Source organism: Heteronotia binoei, chromosome 20, assembly GCF_032191835.1.
Source record: "Heteronotia binoei isolate CCM8104 ecotype False Entrance Well chromosome 20, APGP_CSIRO_Hbin_v1, whole genome shotgun sequence".
Lineage (NCBI taxonomy): Eukaryota > Metazoa > Chordata > Lepidosauria > Squamata > Gekkonidae > Heteronotia > Heteronotia binoei.
This window is the reverse complement of record NC_083242.1, coordinates 23554456-23575055: the sequence shown is the minus strand read 5'-3', so window position 1 is coordinate 23575055 and position 20600 is coordinate 23554456. Positions and strand designations below refer to the sequence as shown.

Below are 20600 nucleotides of genomic sequence, written 5' to 3'. Positions count from 1 at the left end.
TTTCCATAGGGAATAATGGAGTGCCCAGGAAACATTTCCCTCCCCCCCCCTTTCTGATAACCCTGAAGCGGGGGGAGGACTTCCAAACTGGGGGATCCACTGCCCCCACCTGGGGACTGGCAACCCTAAAAGGGCCATGAATGAGAAGCTGTGTCATCCTGGACGCATGAAGTCACCATATAGTGCAGGGGTGGCCAAGGGTAGCTCTCCAGATGTTTTTTTTTGCCTACAACTCCCATCAGCCCCAGCCAGCATGGCCAATGGCTGGGGCTGATGGGAGTTGTAGGCAAAAAAAACATCTGGAGAGCTACCCTTGGCCACGCCTGATATAGTGAATCAGACCCTCAGTCCATCAAGGTCAGTATGGTCTGCTCTGACAGGCAGTGGCTCTCCAGGGTCCCAGGCAGAGGCCTTTCACACCATCTGTGTCCTGGTCCTTTCATCTGGAGATGATGGGGATCAAACCTGGGACCTTCTGCATGCCAGGCAGATGCTCTACCCCTGAGCCACAGACCTTCTGTCTCTATTGGGCCGAAACTGAGACCAAGTGCAGCAGTGGTTGCCCAAAGTCGTTGCCTTCCCCCCGTCCACTCTTGAGTCGGTTGTGAGAGGTGTCCTCTCCTAAAGCTGCCGGCTGTACGGAGACCACGATCCTCCTGCGGAAGTTCTGCCCAAGCAAGATGTAAATGAAAGGGTTCAGGCAACTGTTGGCGTAGCCCATGCTGATGGCCACATTGTAGGCATAGTAGAACGGCAAGGTGGGCTGATGCATGGCCAGTTGCACAAGCTGAAGCACATGGAAGGGGGCCCAGCACACAAAAAACGCCAAGCAGATGGCAATGGCGATGCGGGTCACTTTCTTGGCCCGGAGCCTCGTGCCTCTCTGGCCAGTCAACGCTTGGGAAGATCGAGCCATCCTGAGCAGGATCCTTCTGTAGGCCGCAGTGATGATGGCGAAAGGGATGGCAAAAGCCAGGAAGAACTGGTAGAGGGTGTACCAGTAGATGTCTCGCTGAGGGTCTGGCAGCTGAATCCCACAACCCAGAAGCCCACCGGGCAAGGGAATGAGCTGGGTGTACATCCACACGGGGGTGATGCTGAGGAAAGAGAGAGCCCAGAGCACACAGATGGTCAAGATGGCGGTGGTGGGTTTCCGGAAGCGAGTGGAGGTGAACGGGTACACGGTGGCCAGGTAGCGATCAATGGACATGGCTGTCAGGATGTAGGTGCTGGTGAACTGGCTGTTGGCATCCAGGGCGGTGATGATGGTGCACATGGTCTCGCCAAATTGCCAGGCTCCATTGCCTAGCAGCTGGTGGATCAGGAAGGGCATGCCCAGGAGGAAAAGCAAGTCCACCATTGAGAGGTTGATGATGAAGATGTCGGGGACGCTGCTGCTGCGGCTGGTTTTTTTAAAGACGGTGCAGATCACCAGGCTGTTGCCAATGATGCCCAGCAGACAAATGATGCCAAAGAGGGTCGGCATGATGAAGGCGGAATAGCCCACTGGGCTCAACTCACCTGCCAAAGAGACGCCAGAGAGAGAATTTATATTTTATTCATTTGATTTCTAGCTCCCCCCCTCCCCCACTCCTCGTCCTCAACAAGTGGGATCTGGGCGGGTTACAACATAAAAATCCTTCTGGAGTAGTGGATCATGACAACAGCAAGCAGCCGGCTGAAAAACCAGCAAACTGAAGGTCACCACAGAGTTGGGTTGCCAACCACCAGGTGGGACCTGGAGGTCTCACAGAATTACAGCTGGTCTCCAAACTGCAGAGACCAGTTTCCCTGGAGAAAGTGGCTGCTTTGGAGGGTGGGTCTGTGGCTTCACATCCCCGCACAGCACTCTCCCCTCCCCAAATCTGCAGGAATTTCTGGAGCTGGCATTCAAAAGCTGGCACTGCCCGACTCCTAGCTCAGTCTGTTAACAACCTTTGCCATGCCAGGAACGCTTCGTGCCTTTCATGAAATAGTTATAGTGATTCTGCATCAACAGCAACACTTGGCAAAACTCAGTCTTTTCCAGCACTGACAAGCTTGTTTAATTCTGAGGATGGGTTCTCCTTGGCAAACATTTTGGCAGCCCATTCCCTTCAAGGCAAAATGAATATGAATCCCTTCTCCTTTGGGGCAGAGGGGCGTTTCTTCCCATTCATCTGGTATACAAGCAAGCTGTGTGCCTCTACACCTATTTGCCATCATGCTCCTTGCTGGAGAGAAGTGCAACTGGATCCACGGGACCAGTACAAGAAGCAGGAATGCTTGTATGACAGCTGTATATAAAAAAGCCTCTGCAAAATGCTTGGGGGAGAGAGAAACAGCACACAGTGCATCCTCAGTGCTTTGAGACATTGCTAAGAAAATATCACAGGGATTATGTTAAAGAACGCATTTCAGCATGGTATAAATGTGTTGAGGTGCCTGGGGAAACCCACAAAGATCTATTCGGCAAGGGCGTACATAGCGCACACGCAGAGGCTTGCACATCCATATTACTCTCCACATGTGTACGCATCATACAGTTGTGAGAATTTGCCCACAGGTCATTCACCCAACAATTCTTTCTTAGATGGACACTTCAATTATACTCGCTGCTGTTGTCCCTGATTCATTTTGAGAGGGCAAGCTATGCATCTAATGCACACAACATTTAGCAAAATTGCTCTGCATAAATCCTCCGATGGCTGTGAGCTATACCTGAAAAGAAAGAAAAGAAAGAAAAGCATCTGGAACAGATGGTATCCTGAGTTCTATACAGAAAATGGAGCTCTTCACTTAGAAATGACCAAAGGCACCAAAAGGAGTCCAAATCTCTCTACCCATTGCAACCCTTGACCACATTTTCAACTCTAATCTTCCCCAAAAAGCTCAGCATGGTTCTTCCCTCCTCCTCAGAACAACCCTGTGAAGTAGGCTGGTAACTAGTGAGAGACGGCAAGCAGTGCAGGATCATTGTGGTAGCTGAGGAAAGATTTGAACCCAGAACAACCCTGGTTTTCAGGCTGCACTCCCTCAGCTTGCTTTAAACGTTCCTCTTGGGGGCTGATCCAGCCTCTCCATCCCGGAGGATTTCTCGCCTTTCCCCTGCATCCCGTTTTGCCTCCCTGTTGAGAACACTTACCATTGTGAGAAAAGTTTTGCTCTGTCTGAAAGAGGTTCGGGGCACAGTCGTTCATGGCAAGGGTGAGGTTTGTCTGGAACTCCATCTTTCAGCTTCCCCTCGGTCCCATCCACAGCGGGCAGGTGCTTGGGAGCCACGGCTTCATGCTAAAGAAGGAAAGCATCCACGGAGAGCTGAGGAAGAGGCGGTTGCTGTTCTCCCAGCTGCTGCTGTCTGTTGCCGGCAGGAGCTGCTGTTGTTGCGGCTGCCGGGTTGCCTTATTGGAAAGCATCTGGAAAAGCTTCTGGCTCTGCTTGCTCTCTGCATGCACACACGCCCCCAGGGCAAAGCTGGCACCGGAGCAGCCTATGGGCAAGGAGGCTGTTATCAGCAGCACGCTGGGTGGGAAGGAGGTGGCATCTCTCAGGCTTGGGAGCTTGTAATAGCTTTGCTTGCCAGGTGGGAGACCCGTCTCATAGCCAGCCAGCCAGCCCTCTCTATTCCAGACAGTGCCGAATTAAACCCTGTGGAGGCCCCTAAGCAGTCAAAATCTCGGGGGTCCTTGTAAATTATCTCAGAGTCGGAGCACCTGCCCCTCCACCAATGGCCCCTGTTGGTGCAAACCCAGTAATTAGGAACCACCTCATTTGCTAAATTTGGGGAGGGATGGTGGCTCAGTGGCAGAGCTTCTGCTTGGGAAGCAGAAGGTCCCAGGTTCAATCCCCAGCATCTCCACCAAAAAAGGATCCAGGCAAATAGGCGTGAAAAACCTCAGTTTGAGACCCTGGAGAGCCGCTGCCCGTCTGAGTAGGCAATACTGACTTTGATGGACTGAGGGTCTGATTCAGTAGAAGGCCGCTTCATATGTTCATATCCCCCACTGTACCTGCAGGCACCTTCTCAAAAGCCCCTTTGACAAAGCTGTGGGGGAGAGAGAGAGAGGCAAACTTGGCAAGTTGGGCAAAGAGTAACTCAGTTGCTGGCCTTGCATGAAGGCTGGGAGGGCTGCAAGCAGGGGGGGAAATTGGGGGGGAAGCTGGCCATGGGCCCCTAAAGGCGTGGGGGCCCATAGGCCAGTGCCTACTTGGCCTGCTAATCCAGCCCTGATTCCACTACTGAGATGAGAGGACAGCGTTCAGATCGCTTCCAGGTGGATTCAGACCCTTATTTATTAATCCACCTTTCCTCCTGCTTTTCCTCCAAGGAGCTGTGGGTGGCGAATGGGGTGGTCACCAACTCCTTTTATCCTCACAGCAGCCCTGCAAGGGAGGGTAAGCGCCGAGATAGTGACTGGCTCAAGATCCTCATAAACCAAGCATCCGGAGAGTTGGGATTGGAACCCAGATCTCCCCAAATTTGGGACCCATGCACCAAAAGGACTGCCTTTCTGCCTTTCTTGGGAGCTCTGATGGGGGTCGTTCCTAATTACTGTGTTTGCAGCTCACACACACATGCGAAGCTGCCCCAAACTAAATCAGACCACTGGTCCATCAAGGTCAGTCTTGTTTACTCAGACTGGCAGGGGCTCTCCAGGGTCTCAGGGAGAGGTCTTTCACATCACCTACTGCCTGCTCCTTTTAAGTGGAGATGCCAGGGATTGAACTTGAAATCTTCAGCATGCAAAGCAAGGGCCCTTTCCCCCAAGCACAGCCTTTTGGATTGTGGCACTGGTGCAAAGGGTTGCCAGGTCCAATTCAAGAAATATCTGGGGACTTTGGGGGTGGAGCCAGGAGACTTTGGGGGTGGAGCCAGGAGCAATGTTGTGACAAGCGCAATTGAACTCCAAAGGGAGTTCTGGCCATCACGTTTATAAAGGGGCCACACACCTTTTAAATGCCTTCCCTCCATTACCAATAATGGATAGGCTCACCTTCTTTTGGGGCTCATAGAATTTGACCACCTGATCCAATCTTTTTGAAACTTGGGGAGTGTTTTGGGAGAGGTAGTGGATGCTATGCTGCAAATTTGGTGCCTCTATCTCAAAAAACAGCCCCTCCAGAGCCCCAGATACCTGCAGATACATTATACGCAGGGGTGACCAGATGTAGCTCTCCAGATGTCTTTTGCCTACAACTCCCATCAGCCCTAGCCATTGGTCATGCTGGCTGGGGCTGATGGGAGTTGTAGGCAAAACAAAATTTGGAGAGCTACCGTTGGCCACCCCTGCTCTATGGGGATCATAGGGAATAGGCATCTATGCCTGATCTGGTTGGCCTCCCCTATCGGCACTGTCACCTGTGCTAAAAAAATGGATTATCATCTGCCATCTCTATGAGATATCATAATGTGAGACGGCCAGGCTGGGCAATATGTGATGCTATGGTAAACTTCTCTGTTGAGTTATCGCTTTTAAAAATGTTTTTATTGTTTTATCACATGTTGTACTCCGCCCTGAGCCCTACGGGGAATGGGTGGAATAGAAATATACTTAAATAAATAAAATAAATAAATAATGGAGCGCCCAGGAGACATTTCCCTCCGCTCGCTTTCTGATGCCCCTAAAGTGGGGAGAGGGCTTCCAAACCACGGGATCCCCTGCCCCCACCTGTAGTCCAAGGAAACTTATGCTATGTGTGATTGCTGGAGGCTCCTGTGTTCCATTTGAAAGAAACTTGGTTAAAAAGACTAATTGAGACAGGACGGAGCTCTTGTGGAAGACACAAAACTGCTTACATGCAAATAGCAAGTCAGGCTCAGGGGTCCTTCTCTCCTTTTTGGAAGCCTGTCTCTTGTTCAAGAGAAGTCCCATTGGCTAGTGGAAGAAATGAGAAAAGCACTCTCTATGGCAAGGTGGCCAACAGTAGCTCTCCAGATGTTTTTTGCCTACAACTCCCATCAGCCCCAGCCAGCATGGCCAATGGCTGGGGCTGATGGGAGTTGTAGGTAAAAAACATCTGGAGAGCTACCGTTGGCCACCCCTGCTCTATGGGACTATATTTGCAGAACACCTGTTTTTGGACTGAAAAGGTTTTTCACCATTCACGGATTGTGAATTGCATAGTCCTTTTGTTTTTTCCAGCTGGAGATTGGCAACCCTACTGGTGCAATGGAATGGTTGCCCATACAAAGGTGCAGAGGCTGTACCCAGTAGATACTTGCATAGCTCTTGTAAAGCTCTCCAAAAGATCCCATCATAATGCATTGCAGGGGTGGGGTGGGGGGAGACAGGGGAGGGAGGCACTGCTTAAATGGTTGTTTGTGAGTTCAAGACACCGCAGCTACAAGCCAGCTTCATTTTGAAATCCTGGTCTGGAGCCTACTAACAACCCTCACTTTGCGGACCATTCACACAGCCCTAGGCTTTAATCAAAATCCCCAAGTGAGGTTTATGGAAGACTTAGCACTTGAACTTGGCTCTTCTTGGTCCTAGGGTAATCTGTCTGGTGTTGCCAACCTCCAGGTCAAGTATGGAAACACCCCCCCCACCCTCCCAGAATTACAACTCACCTCCAGATAAGAGATCAGTTCCCCTGAAGAAAATGATTGTTTCTGGGGATGGACTCTGCGCCACTCAGGTTCCTCCCCTCCCCAAACCCTGCCCTCCCCCAGTTTCCCCCCTCAAATCTCCAGGAATTTCCCAGCCTGGGAGCTGCCAGGAGGACGCAGATTTCAGCTGCAACACTAACCCTTAAGGACAAAATGTATCCTATTTGCTTCATTAACATATCCTCCCAGGAGCGGAGCTAAGAGCATGCATGGCTCCTCCCACCCTCCCAACAACCTCAGGTCAAAATGACTGGCAAGGCTTATGCAGAGTGAAGAGGGACTTGAACCCAGGCCTAGTTTTACCAATATGCCTGGTCCTAGCTGGCCAGTAGCAGACTTCTGAGGGGAGGCTATTAGGTGATTTAGAAAGTGCGAGAGTTAAATGGATGCCCCCTAAACCTTTTCAGGCCCAGGTCTGGGGAGGGGCATGGCTCAGTGGTAGGGCTGCCAGCTCTGGGTTGAGGAATTCCTAGAAATTTGGGGGGCGGGGAGGAGAGACTGGAGATGTCAGGGTTTGGGGAAGGGAGGGATGTCAGCAGGGTATGATGCCATACCCTCCAAGGGAAAGTGATCTTGGTCATCTGGAGATCCATTGTTATAATGGGAGATCCCCAGGTACCACTTGAGAGACTGGCAACACTACTCAATGGAGAGCATCTGTTTAGCATGCAGAAGGTCCCAGGCTCAATCCCTGGCAATCCCTGGGGAAGGATGGTAGCTCAGTGGTAGAGCATCTCCTTGGTAAGCAGAAGGTCCCAGGTTCAATCCCTGGCATCTCCAACTAAAAAGGGTCTAGGCAAATAGCTGTGAAAAACCTCAGCTTGAGACCCTGGAGAGCCGCTGCCAGTCTGAGTAGACAATACTGACTTTGGTGGACCAAAGAGGGTCTGATTCATTAGAAGGGAGCTTCATATGTTCATCTTCAGTTAAGGATCAGGTCGAAGGTGATGAGAAAGACCTGAAACCTTGGAGCCCTGTGCAGACAGTACTGACTTCGATGGACCATGGGTATAATGCAGGGCTTTTTTTGTAGCAGGAACTCCTTTGCATCTTAGGCCGCACCCCCCCCCCCGATATAGCCAATCCTCCTGGAGCTTACAGTAGGCCCTGTACTAAGAGCCCTGTAAGCTCTTGGAAGATTGGCTACCTCAGGAGGGTCTGGCTTAATACGCAAAGGAGTTCCTGCTACAAAAAAAAGCCTCATTATAGGGCACCAGCCTGTGTGGATGTGCATGGCTTGCTAAACATGTGCTATCAGTGTCATGTGACAGGAAGAGGAGGAGCCAGAGTCATGACTTGAGAACCAAGAAGTGTACCTTAATGCAGAACAAATCAAGGGTCAGAGCCTTTTCAGCTACAGAATTCACTGGGTGGGAGATCTCGGCCTGATCACTATACCTCAGCGTAACCTGTCTCTCAGAGTTGTAAAGAATGGACGGACAGGGAAGAGGCCTTGCTCAGTCATCAGACTGGTCGGCCACCCAGAGCTTTTTGTTTTGAGGATAAAATGGGTGGAGTGGGGTTTAAGGGAGAGATTTAAAATATGAGAGAAGGAATTAGGGTTGCCAAGTCCAATTCCAGAAATATCTGGGGACTTTGGGGGTGGAGCCAGGAGACACTGGGGTGGAGCTAGGAGCAAGGGTGTGACAAGCACAGTTGAACTCCTTCCCTCCACCCTCCCCTTCTCCGATTCCACCCCAGAGGCGGAGCGGAGCGGGCGACGCCGCCGCGCTGCTGCCACTTCTTCCCCGCCCCACCGCAGCCGCTCCTCCGAGATGGGCCCAGCCTGAGCCCATCTCGGAGGAGCAGCCACGGAGCAGCCGAGGCGAAACCAGAAAGGGGGAGGGGAGGGTGGAGGCAGGCCAGGAGCACGGCGAGCCGCGAGTCTGGGTTCTAAAAGGACCCAGACTCGCGGCCCGCCATGCTCCTGGCCCACCCACCCCCCCCGACTCCACCTCAGAGGTGGAGCGGGCCATGCCGCCGCCACCCCCTCCCCGCCCCATCCCAGCTGCTCCTCCGAGATGGGCCCAGCCTGAGTCCATCTCGGAGGAGCAGCCACGGTGAAGCGGAGAAGAGGCAGCAGTCGCGCAGCGGCGTCGCCTGCTCCGAGATGCGGCGGCTCACCACGCTCCTTGGCGCCGTTTCCCCCCTCCCCCCGCTTCTGTTTTTTTGGGGAGCGGGGGAAGAGGCTGGAAATCCTGGGGTCCCCCGCCAGGGCGGGAGGGTTGGGAAGCCTAGAAGGAATAAGAAAAACTTGTGTATGTAGAGCCAGTTATTAGCCCATTAATGCTGATTAATGGTCATCATTTCCTATCATGTCTGGGCTGGGTCTTTGCCTGGAGGCCTTTGGTGGCTCTTAGTGGGCTCAAACTGGTGCAGTGGAGAGAACAGATTAAAAAGGCACTGTTTCCACAGCACAAATCTCACTTCAGAATTACCCAGGCATTTAAATTCCAATTGATTTAGCTCCTTGACACAGGAAGAGAGCACTTGGTGATGCTGTTCCTCCCTTAATTGTTTCAGGCAGGGTTTTTAATGTTTTGCATTGTTTTCGCATCCAATCATCGAAAGTCAGCCAAACTGGCAGAGGGACAAGTCGGAATCCCTCCATTCCTTTGACCCTGTTTGTAGATATGGCTGCATTTTCAGATAGGAAAAGGGCCAGGCCAACTGCTGGGTTTCCCTGAGTAGGGAGAAGCTTCAGCAGGAAGACTTGCTGGGTTTCTGTTCAATGTCAGCACATGGGAAATGCAAAATTGCAGATGGGTCCTCTTGTTTCTCTGTAGTAGAAGAGCAAACCTTGAGCCCCGTAGCCTCTTAAATCTTGAAGGGGGTTACCGGATTTAAAGCTTACTCACATTTGTACAGAGCAAACAGCTTTCTTGCAGCAAATCTGCATCCCAGAGAGCAAAATTAAGCTGCAAAGTATTGCTCTGCTCCTCATTTTGCCTCCCAGACCATTAGGAAATGACCAGTTTGGTGTAGTGGTTAAGTGTGCGGACTTTTATCTGGGAGAACCGGGTTTGATTCCCCACTCCTCCACTTGCACCTGCTAGCATGACATTGGGTCAGCCATAGCTCTGGCACAGGTTGTCCTTGAAAGGGCAGCTGCTGTGAGTGTTCTCTCAGCCCCACCCACCTCACAGGGTGTCTGTTGAGGGGGAGAAAGGTAACGGAGATTGTGAGCCGTTCTGAGACTGTCCTTGAAAGGGCAGCTGCTGTGAGAGCCCTCTCAGCCCCACCCACCTCACAGGGTGTCTGTTGTGGGGGAGGAAGGGAAAGGAGATTGTAGGCCGCTCTGAGACTCTGTCCTTGAAAGGGCAGCTGCTGTGAGAGCCCTCTCAGCCCCACCCACCTTACAGGGTGTCTGTTGTGGGGGAGGAAGGAAAAGGAGATTGTAGGCCACTCTGAGACTCTGTCCTTGAAAGGGCAGCTGCTGTGAGAGCCCTCTCAGCCCCACCCACCTTACAGGGTGTCTGTTGTGGGGGAGGAAGGGAAAGGAGATTGTAGGCCGCTCTGAGACTCTGTCCTTGAAAGGGCAGCTGCTGTGAGAGCCCTCTCAGCCCCACCCACCTCACAGGGTGTCTGTTGTGGGGGAGGAAGGTAAAGGAGATTGTAGGCCGTTCTGAGACTCTTCGGAGTGGAGGTTGGGATATAAATTCAATATTTTCTTCTTCTCCTAATGACAAATGGTCTCCATGGTGTATCCTTGGTCCCAAAACTACACCTGTTCAACTTCAAACTCAGCCATGAAGCTCACTGAGGGGGTCAAAGGACAATCTGTTTTCTCCTAGCCATACAGTAAGCTGCCTTGAGTTCCAGAAGCTTAGAAAGGCCGCTACAAATGTTTTAAATAAATAAATAGCTTGCAGGAAAGCTGTGAATTAAAAGAGAATGATACACACTACCTTAAGCTCCTGGGAGGAAAGTTGGGATGGAAATCTCAAAGACAATTAAAAGGATTGTTAAAGTGCACAGACAAAACCATAGCGACACTATTGATTCCAGTGCTGTAATAACAGGGTTGTGTGGAAGTTAACAGAAGACAAATGCACAGGAAGAGTCTGGCTTGCAAGACTCATGCAGGGCACTCTTAATCAGAGACACTCCAGTCTAAGGCCAGTGACATTGGTGGGTTTTGAATTGAGTTAACTCTGCATAAGATTGCGCAGCGGGACTGCATACGGGGGGAAGGGGTGTCATGGCTCAGTGACAGAGCTCTTGCTTTGTATAGTCATAATCCCAGGTTCATCTCTCATTAAAAGGATCAGGTTGTAGGTGATGGGAAATACCCCGCAGAGCCCCTTGCCAGGCTGTGTAGACAAGAGTAGCCTTGATAGATCAATGGTCTGACTCAATATAAGGCTGCTTCATGTGTGTTTCTTTAGAAGGGGGCCATGGTTCTGTGGCAGAACATCTGGTTTGCCTGCAGAAGATCTTAGGCTCAATTCCCAGTATCTCCAGTTAAAAGGACTGCATAGCAGGTAAGGTGGAAGGCCTAGAGAGCCACCGCACATGAGAGTTGACAAGACTAACTTTAACAGAGCAGTAGTCAAGCCAATTCCAAATCCAAATACTTTTACTAGCATACAGTAGTCAAGCCTCAGGATAAGGCAGCCTCATGCGGGTTTCAAAAGACTGCTTAAGGAAAGAGGAGGACAGAGACATTGGCCCAGAAAATGGAGGTTAAGGGACAAGACAGCAAGATGAGTATCAGGATCTTTGCCACAGGGAGTTCTGATTCCCCAAAAGCTTCCAACCCCCAAATCTCTGTGGTGCTGCTGGACTCGAATCTTTCAGCTCTTCTGCAGACTCACATGGCAACCCTCTAAATTTGTCTTCAAGGATATTTCATGTGGTACCAGACCCCCATACCACTCCTTGGCATTTTGTCTGAACCATGCCACACAGCATGAACTGGCCCCAAGAAAGACAAAAGAGGTGACTCAGACTGACAAGCAGCAGTTTTAATGACTTGAGTGTAGCTGAGAACAGCATCCCCAGCTATGCAAAAAAAAAAAAAAAACAGTATTTTTTAAAAAATGTGAAAAACCTGACCCAAAATACAGATATTTTAAAACACACAATGTACAATAAGGCAACACCCTGCCCCGCCATCCTGCACCAGCCTTCATGAGAAAAAGAGGCAACTAAAGATATCACTGCCAAATAATATAAAACACGTAACATTCACAGGAGCAATTAAAATCACACACACACACAATAAGGAAAAACATCCCCTTTTAAATCCTTCCCAGCTATCTTTTAAACGGGGCCCAGGCTTCTTTTTCCATCAAAAAGGTGCTGGAAGAAATTTAAGGCTTGAAAGTGATTTTCCACATTCAAAATGAAAGAAGTGTTACCCCTGGTGCTGTTGACAGTTAACACCTTGTTAGCAGAAGACCTTTCACCTCTGAGTTATGCAATCAGATGAACACCCGCTCCTGACACCTGACATCCATTGACCTACATGGGAGATAAACCTGGAGAAAATGAACAGGATCCTCCTTGCAATTACTGGATTTTTCCCCATGTCTGAAGCAGCATTAATGAGACAACACATTTAATGATAGATTTATTTTTGCTCCTGTAAACAATGAATGGAACTTTTGCCATTCTGACACAAAACATTTTGAGAATGCAACAGTTCCTTCAAATCTATAGGCTGCAAGCACTGCTGGATGAAGGGTTCTGAGAACTGGTTCGATTTATTCACTCTTATTAGTGGTAGGCTCGTCTGAGGCAGGAGAGCTGCTCGGCAGTGAGCTGATTCCATTAGCTGCTTCTTTCTTTGACAGACCGCTGCAAAACGGAGAAAAGTGTCAGATTTAGGCATTTTGCTTGCATGACCCAAGCCTAATAGGGTGGTGTGCTCTATCTATTATTCAGAATTCCCAGAAGATTCCTCATTACACCGTCTCTCCCTTGGTGCTTCTGCACTCCTAGCTCTGCACTTAAAGCTTTTTAAAACTCAGATAATGTTATTTATTTGGGCCGTGAAAGAGGAATGACTATACTGTCCCAAATATCTTTCCATTTCAAAGGCACTGGAACACTCATTACGAGAGCGGTTTTGCGATGACAACCATGGGGAATGGTATGCATACCCACACAGATCAGAAAAGAAACCATTTCATAGGGAACACTGAATTCCATTTGGGCCCATGTTACTCTACTATAATCAGAGTCTATGGCACTAAGGTATGGCCAAGTTAAAGGCCCAGAAGGGGTTCCCAGCATGCTAACTACACAAAGGATCACAACCTAGTGCTTCACAGATGTAGTTTTCACTATGGAATTAAAGCTATTTATTTTGGCCCTGTTTTTCCCCATTTCTAATTTTATTTCTATTTTTTCCTTCCCTTTAGAAAGCAAATGTAACTCTCCTACAGTAACACTAAAAGGGCTACAGGTGGCACTATAGTGCAACCCTCTTACATGGTACCCCTTGAGCCAGATTCAGTTAACATGCAATTAATTCCCAGGTATTTGGGTTAGGCTTTCAAACTCAGTGCCATTTATACTAACGTTCCAACCTGTTCGCTACTGCACCAATGCCAATAATTATGTGAAGAAACTGAAGTATAAACTTGGATGATCTGAGAAAAGCTCACTTTGATTACTGAACTCTCCCCCTTCCAGGACAACTGTCTGGGAATGACTGTATGAAGAAGAACCTATGCTGCGTCAGACTATTCCAGTGAAGTATAAACTTGGATGATCTGCGGAAAGCTCACTTTGATTACGGAACTTTTCCCCTTCCAGGACAACTGTCTGGGAATGACTGTATGAAGAAGAACCTATGCTGTGGCAGACTATTCCAGTGGCATCTATTGCAGCCAATGCATCTCCTCAAGGTCTCTCCCAGCTTTGTTACCTGAGGCTGTTTAACTGGAGGTGGCTGGAATCTTCTGGATACAAAGCTAAGAGTGTGAGGACTGAGCCAGTGTCTTCACCAAAAGGCAATGCCCTGACAAGCAGAAAACATGCATACAGCCCAGTCCCAAGACAAGATAAGCGACTGATGAAGGACCCCATCTGAATGAATCAACTGGACTAGATTTCAAGCCCATCTCTCAGGAAGGAAAGGCACAGGAGAGCAGCTCGCATACAAAATAATAGGTCATGCAGAGAGGAAGACAGGTAGTACCAGTGTATGCTCTGGCATTCTAGTTCTCCATTAGATGGGATTTTGATAAGAGCCAAGGCTTGGAATGTACATACAGCCATCATAAAGTTGGAGGTGGGAGTCAAGGCAGTGTTGGCTTACAAGTCCTGAGCATATTTCTTGTTTAACCCTTAATACGCCCCAGGAACCTGTGTGAATTACATGATGAAGGAATGAAGAAAAATCCAACTGCTACCAAATACACAGACACAGTTGGTTGCAACAGTGCCCATCAATACTTACTTTGGAGCAGACCAGTACTTGAGCATGGTTGTAAGTGCCACATAGCTAATGCTCAGCACACCAGAAACTGCCAAAGACACCAAACCCAGTCCACCGAGCACACAAAGCAGGGTGATGCCTCCCAGAGACACCACAAAACCTAGAGAAGGGGCAAGACAGAGTTATGTCATATGCATTCTGGTAGGAACAGCTCATAACAAAAAACAGCCTTCGTGCTTATCTAGTAAACTAGAGTGACTTCTTACTTCTCAATGGAAGGGAATCTGGGCAGGTCAAAAGCCATGTGGGCTGCTGCATCATGTACCTTATTCAGAAGACATCCTCCCAAAAAAGCCAACCAAGCTTCATTTATAACATCAGATGTCTTTGTCTTACTGTTTGTCTCTGTGCTGATCTTCCCTAAGGAGGGAATCATGCTGTGTCACGTCAGACCACAGGGCAACAGTTCTTTAACTGTTTTAAGTGGGACCCACTTTGAAAACTCACTCTTCCTTTCAGGAACACACCACTCACTGACTGTGCTGAAGTCCACCAACGACATGGGTCTCTGGGAGATGACAGGTGTAGGCAACATCTATGGCCTCTTGCACTGCGGGTCACTGGGAGTGAGTTGAACCCCCGGGAATGAACAGGGATCAAAGGTGAAGGAGGAGGGAATGTAGAGCCAGTTTGGTGTAGTGGTTAAGTGTGCGGACTCTTATCTGGGAGAACCGGGTTTGATTCCCCACTCCTCCACTTGCACCTGCTAGCATGGCCTTGGGTCAGCCATAGCTCTGGCAGAGGTTGTCCTTGAAAGGGCAGCTGCTGTGAGAGCCCTCTCCAGCCCACCCACCTCACAGGGTGTCTGTTGTGGGGGAGGAAGGTAAAGGAGATTGTGAGCCACTGAGACTCTTCGGAGTGGAGGGCGGGATATAAATCCAATATCATCATCTTCTATGATCTCCTTTTCCCACCACCGAGAGGATGGGGAGTCCCAGACTCGAGTTTGACACTCTGACCCATCTGTGAGACACAGCCCACACTTTGAGAAAGAACTTCCAGATGGTGCTTGAAACTGGAACTGTCTCCCTTGGGAAGTGGCGGGTTCTTCGTCATTGGAGGTTACTGGATACCTACTCATCAGGGATAGTATAACTGTAGTTCCTGTGATAGATGGTGGTTGGACTAGATGACCCTTTTCAACTCTGAGACTAAATAAATAAACCAGTGTAAAAATGTGATGAATGGTAAAATCACATACTAGTGATAAATGTTACTATTTTCAGCAGGGAGTACTTAAACAGGGAAAGAAATTCCAGCTCCAACTGTAATAAATACCTTCTAGGATGACCACGCCAATGCAGGCAATGACACTTGTGGAAACTGCAAAAATCAGAAAGAATGCAACAGGAACTGCAGACACTGCCAAGAACACCAGCAGGGACAAGGCGACAAAGGGATGGCTGTCTAAGTACTGGCCAAGCTGGGAGTTCATAAAAGCAACGACCTATGATGTGAATTTACAAAGAGGAATGTGGTCAGATTTTAAATACCATTGCAAAAAAAAAAAAGTGAAAAAACAAACAATGTCCCCCCTCATCACCCCCCTATATAGGAAAATGTAATTCTTTCAAAAGGAAACTACACAATGCTAAGAAAACCAGCAGCAGACAGACATTCAAGTAAGTGGAACAATCTGTATTGGTCAAAGGCGGAAGAATGACAGGCCATCAGCCACATGGCTCACGGGTTGCTGAACATACTGGCTCTCCAACTTTCTGTAAAGAGACCCATTTCCAAGGTTACTGTGCTTTTTGGGAGCCACACCACTGTCCTCCACTCCAGTCTAAAGAACAAGAATCTTACAGCTAATAACAAGAAACAATTTTAATTTTTTTTAAAATGTAACTGTTTTATTTATTTTCTAAATTTATATCCTGCCTTTCTGACCTTACAAGGGCCTTGTCAATAAATGCATGCTATTACTAAATAAGAAGATCATTTCATAATATATTCATGAAGATATCATTCAGAAATAAATGTTAATAATCGAATATGGATATAATGCAAGAGAAAACTCTTCAGCTGGAATTCAGGAAGCTTCATAGCTGGGAACATCAGCCACAAACTGAAGCTCTTGGGAGACTGTTAAAGAGTTTGAGGCTTAGTGCTAATTGGTTAATGAAGAGCAGCAGAGCCTAAGAGAGGGCCACGTTTGAATCTCTGCCTGTTTTCAGGGCTCTGCACGGGATATCAGCTCTCGCCATTCTCAGATGTGGCCTGCAGGCTGGAAAATATGCACATTCCTAAATGCCACTACATAAAGATGAAAGAAGAACCCAACTGACAGGTTTTGAAAAATCAGCAATAATCAGTAAAAAGAATATATTTTTAAGATATAATTATGAGATGCTGATACTAAATGGCAGAAAAAAATTCATAAAACTTTGGACCAAAGATCTGAAAGCCCCCATAAATTCAGAGAGATCCAAGCGGGCAGCCGTGTTGGTCTGAAGCAGCTGAACAAAGCAGGAGTCAAGTTGCACCTTTAAGACCAACCAATTTTTATTTAGAACGTAAACTTACGTTCTAAATAAAAATTGGTTGGTCTTAAAGGTGCAACTTGACGCCGCTTTGTTCAATAAATTCAGAGGTTTGGGCATCAGTGTTAAGAAGCGGCCCAACTTTTTCAATAAACATTTCTGCAAAAGAAAAGTTATATATATAAAAATTAATATATATAAAATGCTATATTGATGACACCTGGAGAAGAACCTATGCTACGTCAGACTATTCCAGTGGAAACTGAAGTATAAACTTGGATGATCTGCGGAAAGCTCACTTTGATTACGGAACTTTCCCCCTTCCAGGACAACTGTCTGGGAATGACTGTCACCCTATAAATTGGCAAAAAAATTCCCAAGCGATTAATGGGGATTGTTGGGTTTCTGGAGCTACCAATGCCAATTTCATACATGTTTGATGGGAATGTTGTAGAGCGGTTGAATTCTGGAATATGATTGCTACAATTATCTCTAAAGATATAAGGAAAGGGTTACCATTATCCTGTTAAGGGTTTTTTGTTGAATTATGTGGATTTCCTTTATACGGATTCTCATGATTTTGCTTTTAATGCTGTAACATCTGCAAGGTTAACATTTGCTCTAAATTGGAAGAATATAATTCTGAACAAGGAGGACTGGTTAAAAAATTAGCAGGGTCTATTCACTTATCTAACCTAACCTGCTTATTACATGGCCGTCTCTGATAAATGTGAAAAATGGAATTTTTATTTTGTCCAGAATGAGGTTATTTCATGTTTGTGTAATTGATGCTTATAGCAGCTCTGCAATATTTATCTTGTATTTTAGTTATTTATATTGGATTTATTCCTAGTTTTTAACTGAATGAAACTTAATTTAAAAAAATACACATCCCTAGGCTAGCTGCTTCCTGCACAGTTCTTATTAAAAGATCTGAAAGCCTGACAGCCTCTAAATAATGCTCCTTTCATGCATATAAAAAAGGCAGTTGTTTAAGAAGGCAAAATTAGAGCCATCACAATGGAGGAACAGAAACCAGGAGGAGGCTTAATCGGCAGGTTTTCTATGATGAGTAACAACAGGGACAAAGAAGGGGTCAAGAATGTCATTTGCATTAGAACATTTTAATAATGCAATATGGCTATCCTGTTCGGAGCAACACTGGTCAAGTCCATTCAGCCGAGTATCGAAGTGAAACATGAATTAAAAACCTTGAATTAGTTGACCATGCACCTGTGAGACTTTCAACCAATTATATTTATTTGCAAATCTAATGTTATGGTAATGGATCGGGAGTCATCATGTTCTCAGTGACTTTCAGAACTAGCCTGGGCCACACTGACAAAAACACAAGGGGAGAAAATACACATCCTCTCTCTGAAAGCTAGTAGGCAGCCTTTTTTCATTGGCTTCTACATAGGGACGTCAGGCCCCCAGTCCAGGCAGCGGATTCCCGGGTCTGCAGTGCTCCAATCCGCTGCCCCAAAGCTGGCCAGTGGGACCCCCCCCCCCCCCCCCAAATAGGGACCTTGTCATGTGACATCCCTGATGAAATTATGTCACTCAGAAGTCTGGTTTTTGGACAAACTCTTTGGTTTTGTAGCTAAACTACCATAGAATTTTGCCCCAAACCTAGAATTTAGCACAATGCTGACAACGCTATGACATCACTTTTGGGTGACATCACTGCACCACATGGCAGAAGACTCCAGGAAAGGCTACAGGATCCCACCACTAAGAGCAGGGTAGGACCTGGGAACACTATTCTGCACAACAGTTTCAACCTGCCTTATTTAGATGCTGTGAGAACAACAGCCAAGGAAACAGACTCAGCCTGATCAACAGGCAGCTTGCTCAGGGCCTCCAATAAGAGCCCATGTGTGGTTACAGGCCAGGGGTGGGCAGATCTAAGGTCAAATCCCCAGTCTGCTGTCAATCGCAAAGGGTGGCCCCAGGCCAGCCACACACAATCTCAGCATAACCTACCTCACAGGCTTGTTGTTAGGATAAAACAGGGATGGAAAAATTATGTACAGTAAATTCTATAAACACATAGGTTGATCCACAATGTGGAAATAGTCTATGTTTCTCTTAATTATTTTTTTTGTTCCCAGCCCCCCCCCCCCAAAACATAATTAGGAATGCTGTGATGAAATTCAAAACTCACATGTGAATTGCTGTGTATGGTTTTCATCAAGGAGTGCCACCGTTTCTGAAGATCTTTCATTTCTTTAGCCATGATGGAACTTTTAATCAAAAGTTTGAACCTCTAGCTGGACAAATTAATGTATTTTCAACCACCCAACCTTTAAAAGAGAGGAAGGAAAAAAGAGAAAACATTTACAGTTGGCCTTAATAATATTAAGGCAAGTCTCTCTCTTCCCCCCTTAATGATACAAATACCAAATCTGTGCTTAACCTTGAAAGCTGGGAAGAGAGAGAAATCTGTGAGAAAAATCCCTTTTGCACCTATGTATGTCTCTATGCACACTGAAGAGCATCATCAGCACTGAATACTATTTATTTATTTATTCATTCGGGATTTATATCCCGCCCTTCCCACAAGTGGCTCAGGGCGGCTTCCAACAATCAATCAAACAAAAGTTTAACAATTTTAAATATAAAACAATTAAATACTTAACATTTAAACCTTAAAAACCAGTAACATTTCAATTCATAAAAACAATACACCTTACTAGACACAAACATTGCACTCAGACAACACAAAGAACCCCCATTTGTTGATCTTTATGCATCAAGACATCACAACTAACTGGGGTTTCATCAAACTGTAGTTTACAAGCCACAGTTTATCATGATGTCTAAATGAAACCCAAGCGAATGCAGAGAATCCACCCTAAGAAACCTTGGATTTTCTCCAGTTCTCACATCTCCCTGTTTATTCTTCTTTCTCTCCACTTTCAGCCACTCAGACCGATTTCCCACTCACCTTATGCCAACCCTTGCTGCAGCCCCGGGGCAGATAGTGTGAAATTGGAAGGAAGCCCCGCTGAGAAGACGAATGTGAGAGTGGCGTAAGGCGAGTGGGAAATCGGTCTCAGTCTCCCGACTTGGTCAACTGCACACTGCTATCTGTTACATTTTCACCCTGCTCATCCTCCACAGATCTCATATACAGCTCTCCTCCAGTTTATCCTCACAACAACCCCGGGAGGTAGAGTCGGCTTAAAGCATCTTTGCCCTACTAGTTCTTCTAAATGGAACTGTTTTGCAATGAAAAGAAAAAAAGGAAGGTGATTGCAAAACCCCATTATTTGACTGAAACTCCATACAAAGGTTTCACAATTTTGAACAGACTGGATTTCTCAGAAACACACACCAATGCCCCTGGCTTCTTGAGAAGGCTGCCAGTTCATTTTGCTTCTAATCTGGCCAAGGAAGACCATTTCTGGGGAATTTGCTGTTGTATAAATCCCATCAGAATGGTTTCTAGCTGTGTAAATGGGTCACTCAGACTCATTCACATAGGGACAGTGAAGAAAAGGCTTCTAGCACATTATACCAAAGGCACTTGAAAACCTCTTCCTTTGTTTAAACATAAACACAAACCTGATTTTAGCTGCCTGACTCTCCATTTTAAAAGCATTTCCATCTGGAACAGGTGCTTATGAAACATGAATAAAACATTTCACAACTTTTTGATGATTTGAGGAAGTACAAAGCCTCATTTATGTTGTCATGGTTGCTAGAAGGAAAACACACAACTAGATAAATCTCTCTTGTATTAGCTCTTTCTTTGCCTTGCACAGTTGAGAGCTGAGTGCACTTTTTTAAAAGCAGAGCTTGCTCCATAGTTAAGACCACAGCAAGATCAGCAGTGCTGTGCAGTGGTGAGAGTGTCAGATTGGGACTGGGGAGACCTGGGTGAGCCCATCCATGTGGGCTGACACATGAACTTGGACCAGTTGAGCTCTCTGTGTCTTAGACTCATTATGCACCTACATCTTACTGCAGATTTTCAGAAGAGTAAGTCTTTATTCTTGACTTCAGATTCTGTGCCTGCTATCCTTTTCTAAATCAGCGTGGAACATCACTGACTTGTTGGAGGTGGCATCCA

General features: G+C 47.1%; 2 protein-coding genes across 2 annotated transcripts; both read right to left on the bottom strand.

Annotated features, from left to right (window-relative positions):
• Nucleotides 1-374: 374 nt before the first annotated feature.
• Nucleotides 375-1528, bottom strand: LOC132588367 (melanin-concentrating hormone receptor 1-like). The gene has a single exon (XM_060260741.1). It carries the CDS (start codon nt 1484-1486, stop codon nt 524-526), a length of 963 nt encoding a protein of 320 aa, XP_060116724.1. The 5' UTR covers nt 1487-1528; the 3' UTR covers nt 375-523.
• A 10007-nt stretch (nt 1529-11535) lies between these two features.
• LDAF1 (lipid droplet assembly factor 1) lies at nt 11536-18849 on the bottom strand. The gene is made up of 4 exons (XM_060260846.1): nt 18690-18849; nt 15318-15486; nt 14001-14139; nt 11536-12391 (listed from the first exon to the last, which is right to left on the bottom strand). Exons 1-4 carry the CDS (start codon nt 18759-18761, stop codon nt 12298-12300), a joined length of 474 nt encoding a protein of 157 aa, XP_060116829.1. The 5' UTR covers nt 18762-18849; the 3' UTR covers nt 11536-12297.
• Nucleotides 18850-20600: the final 1751 nt, after the last annotated feature.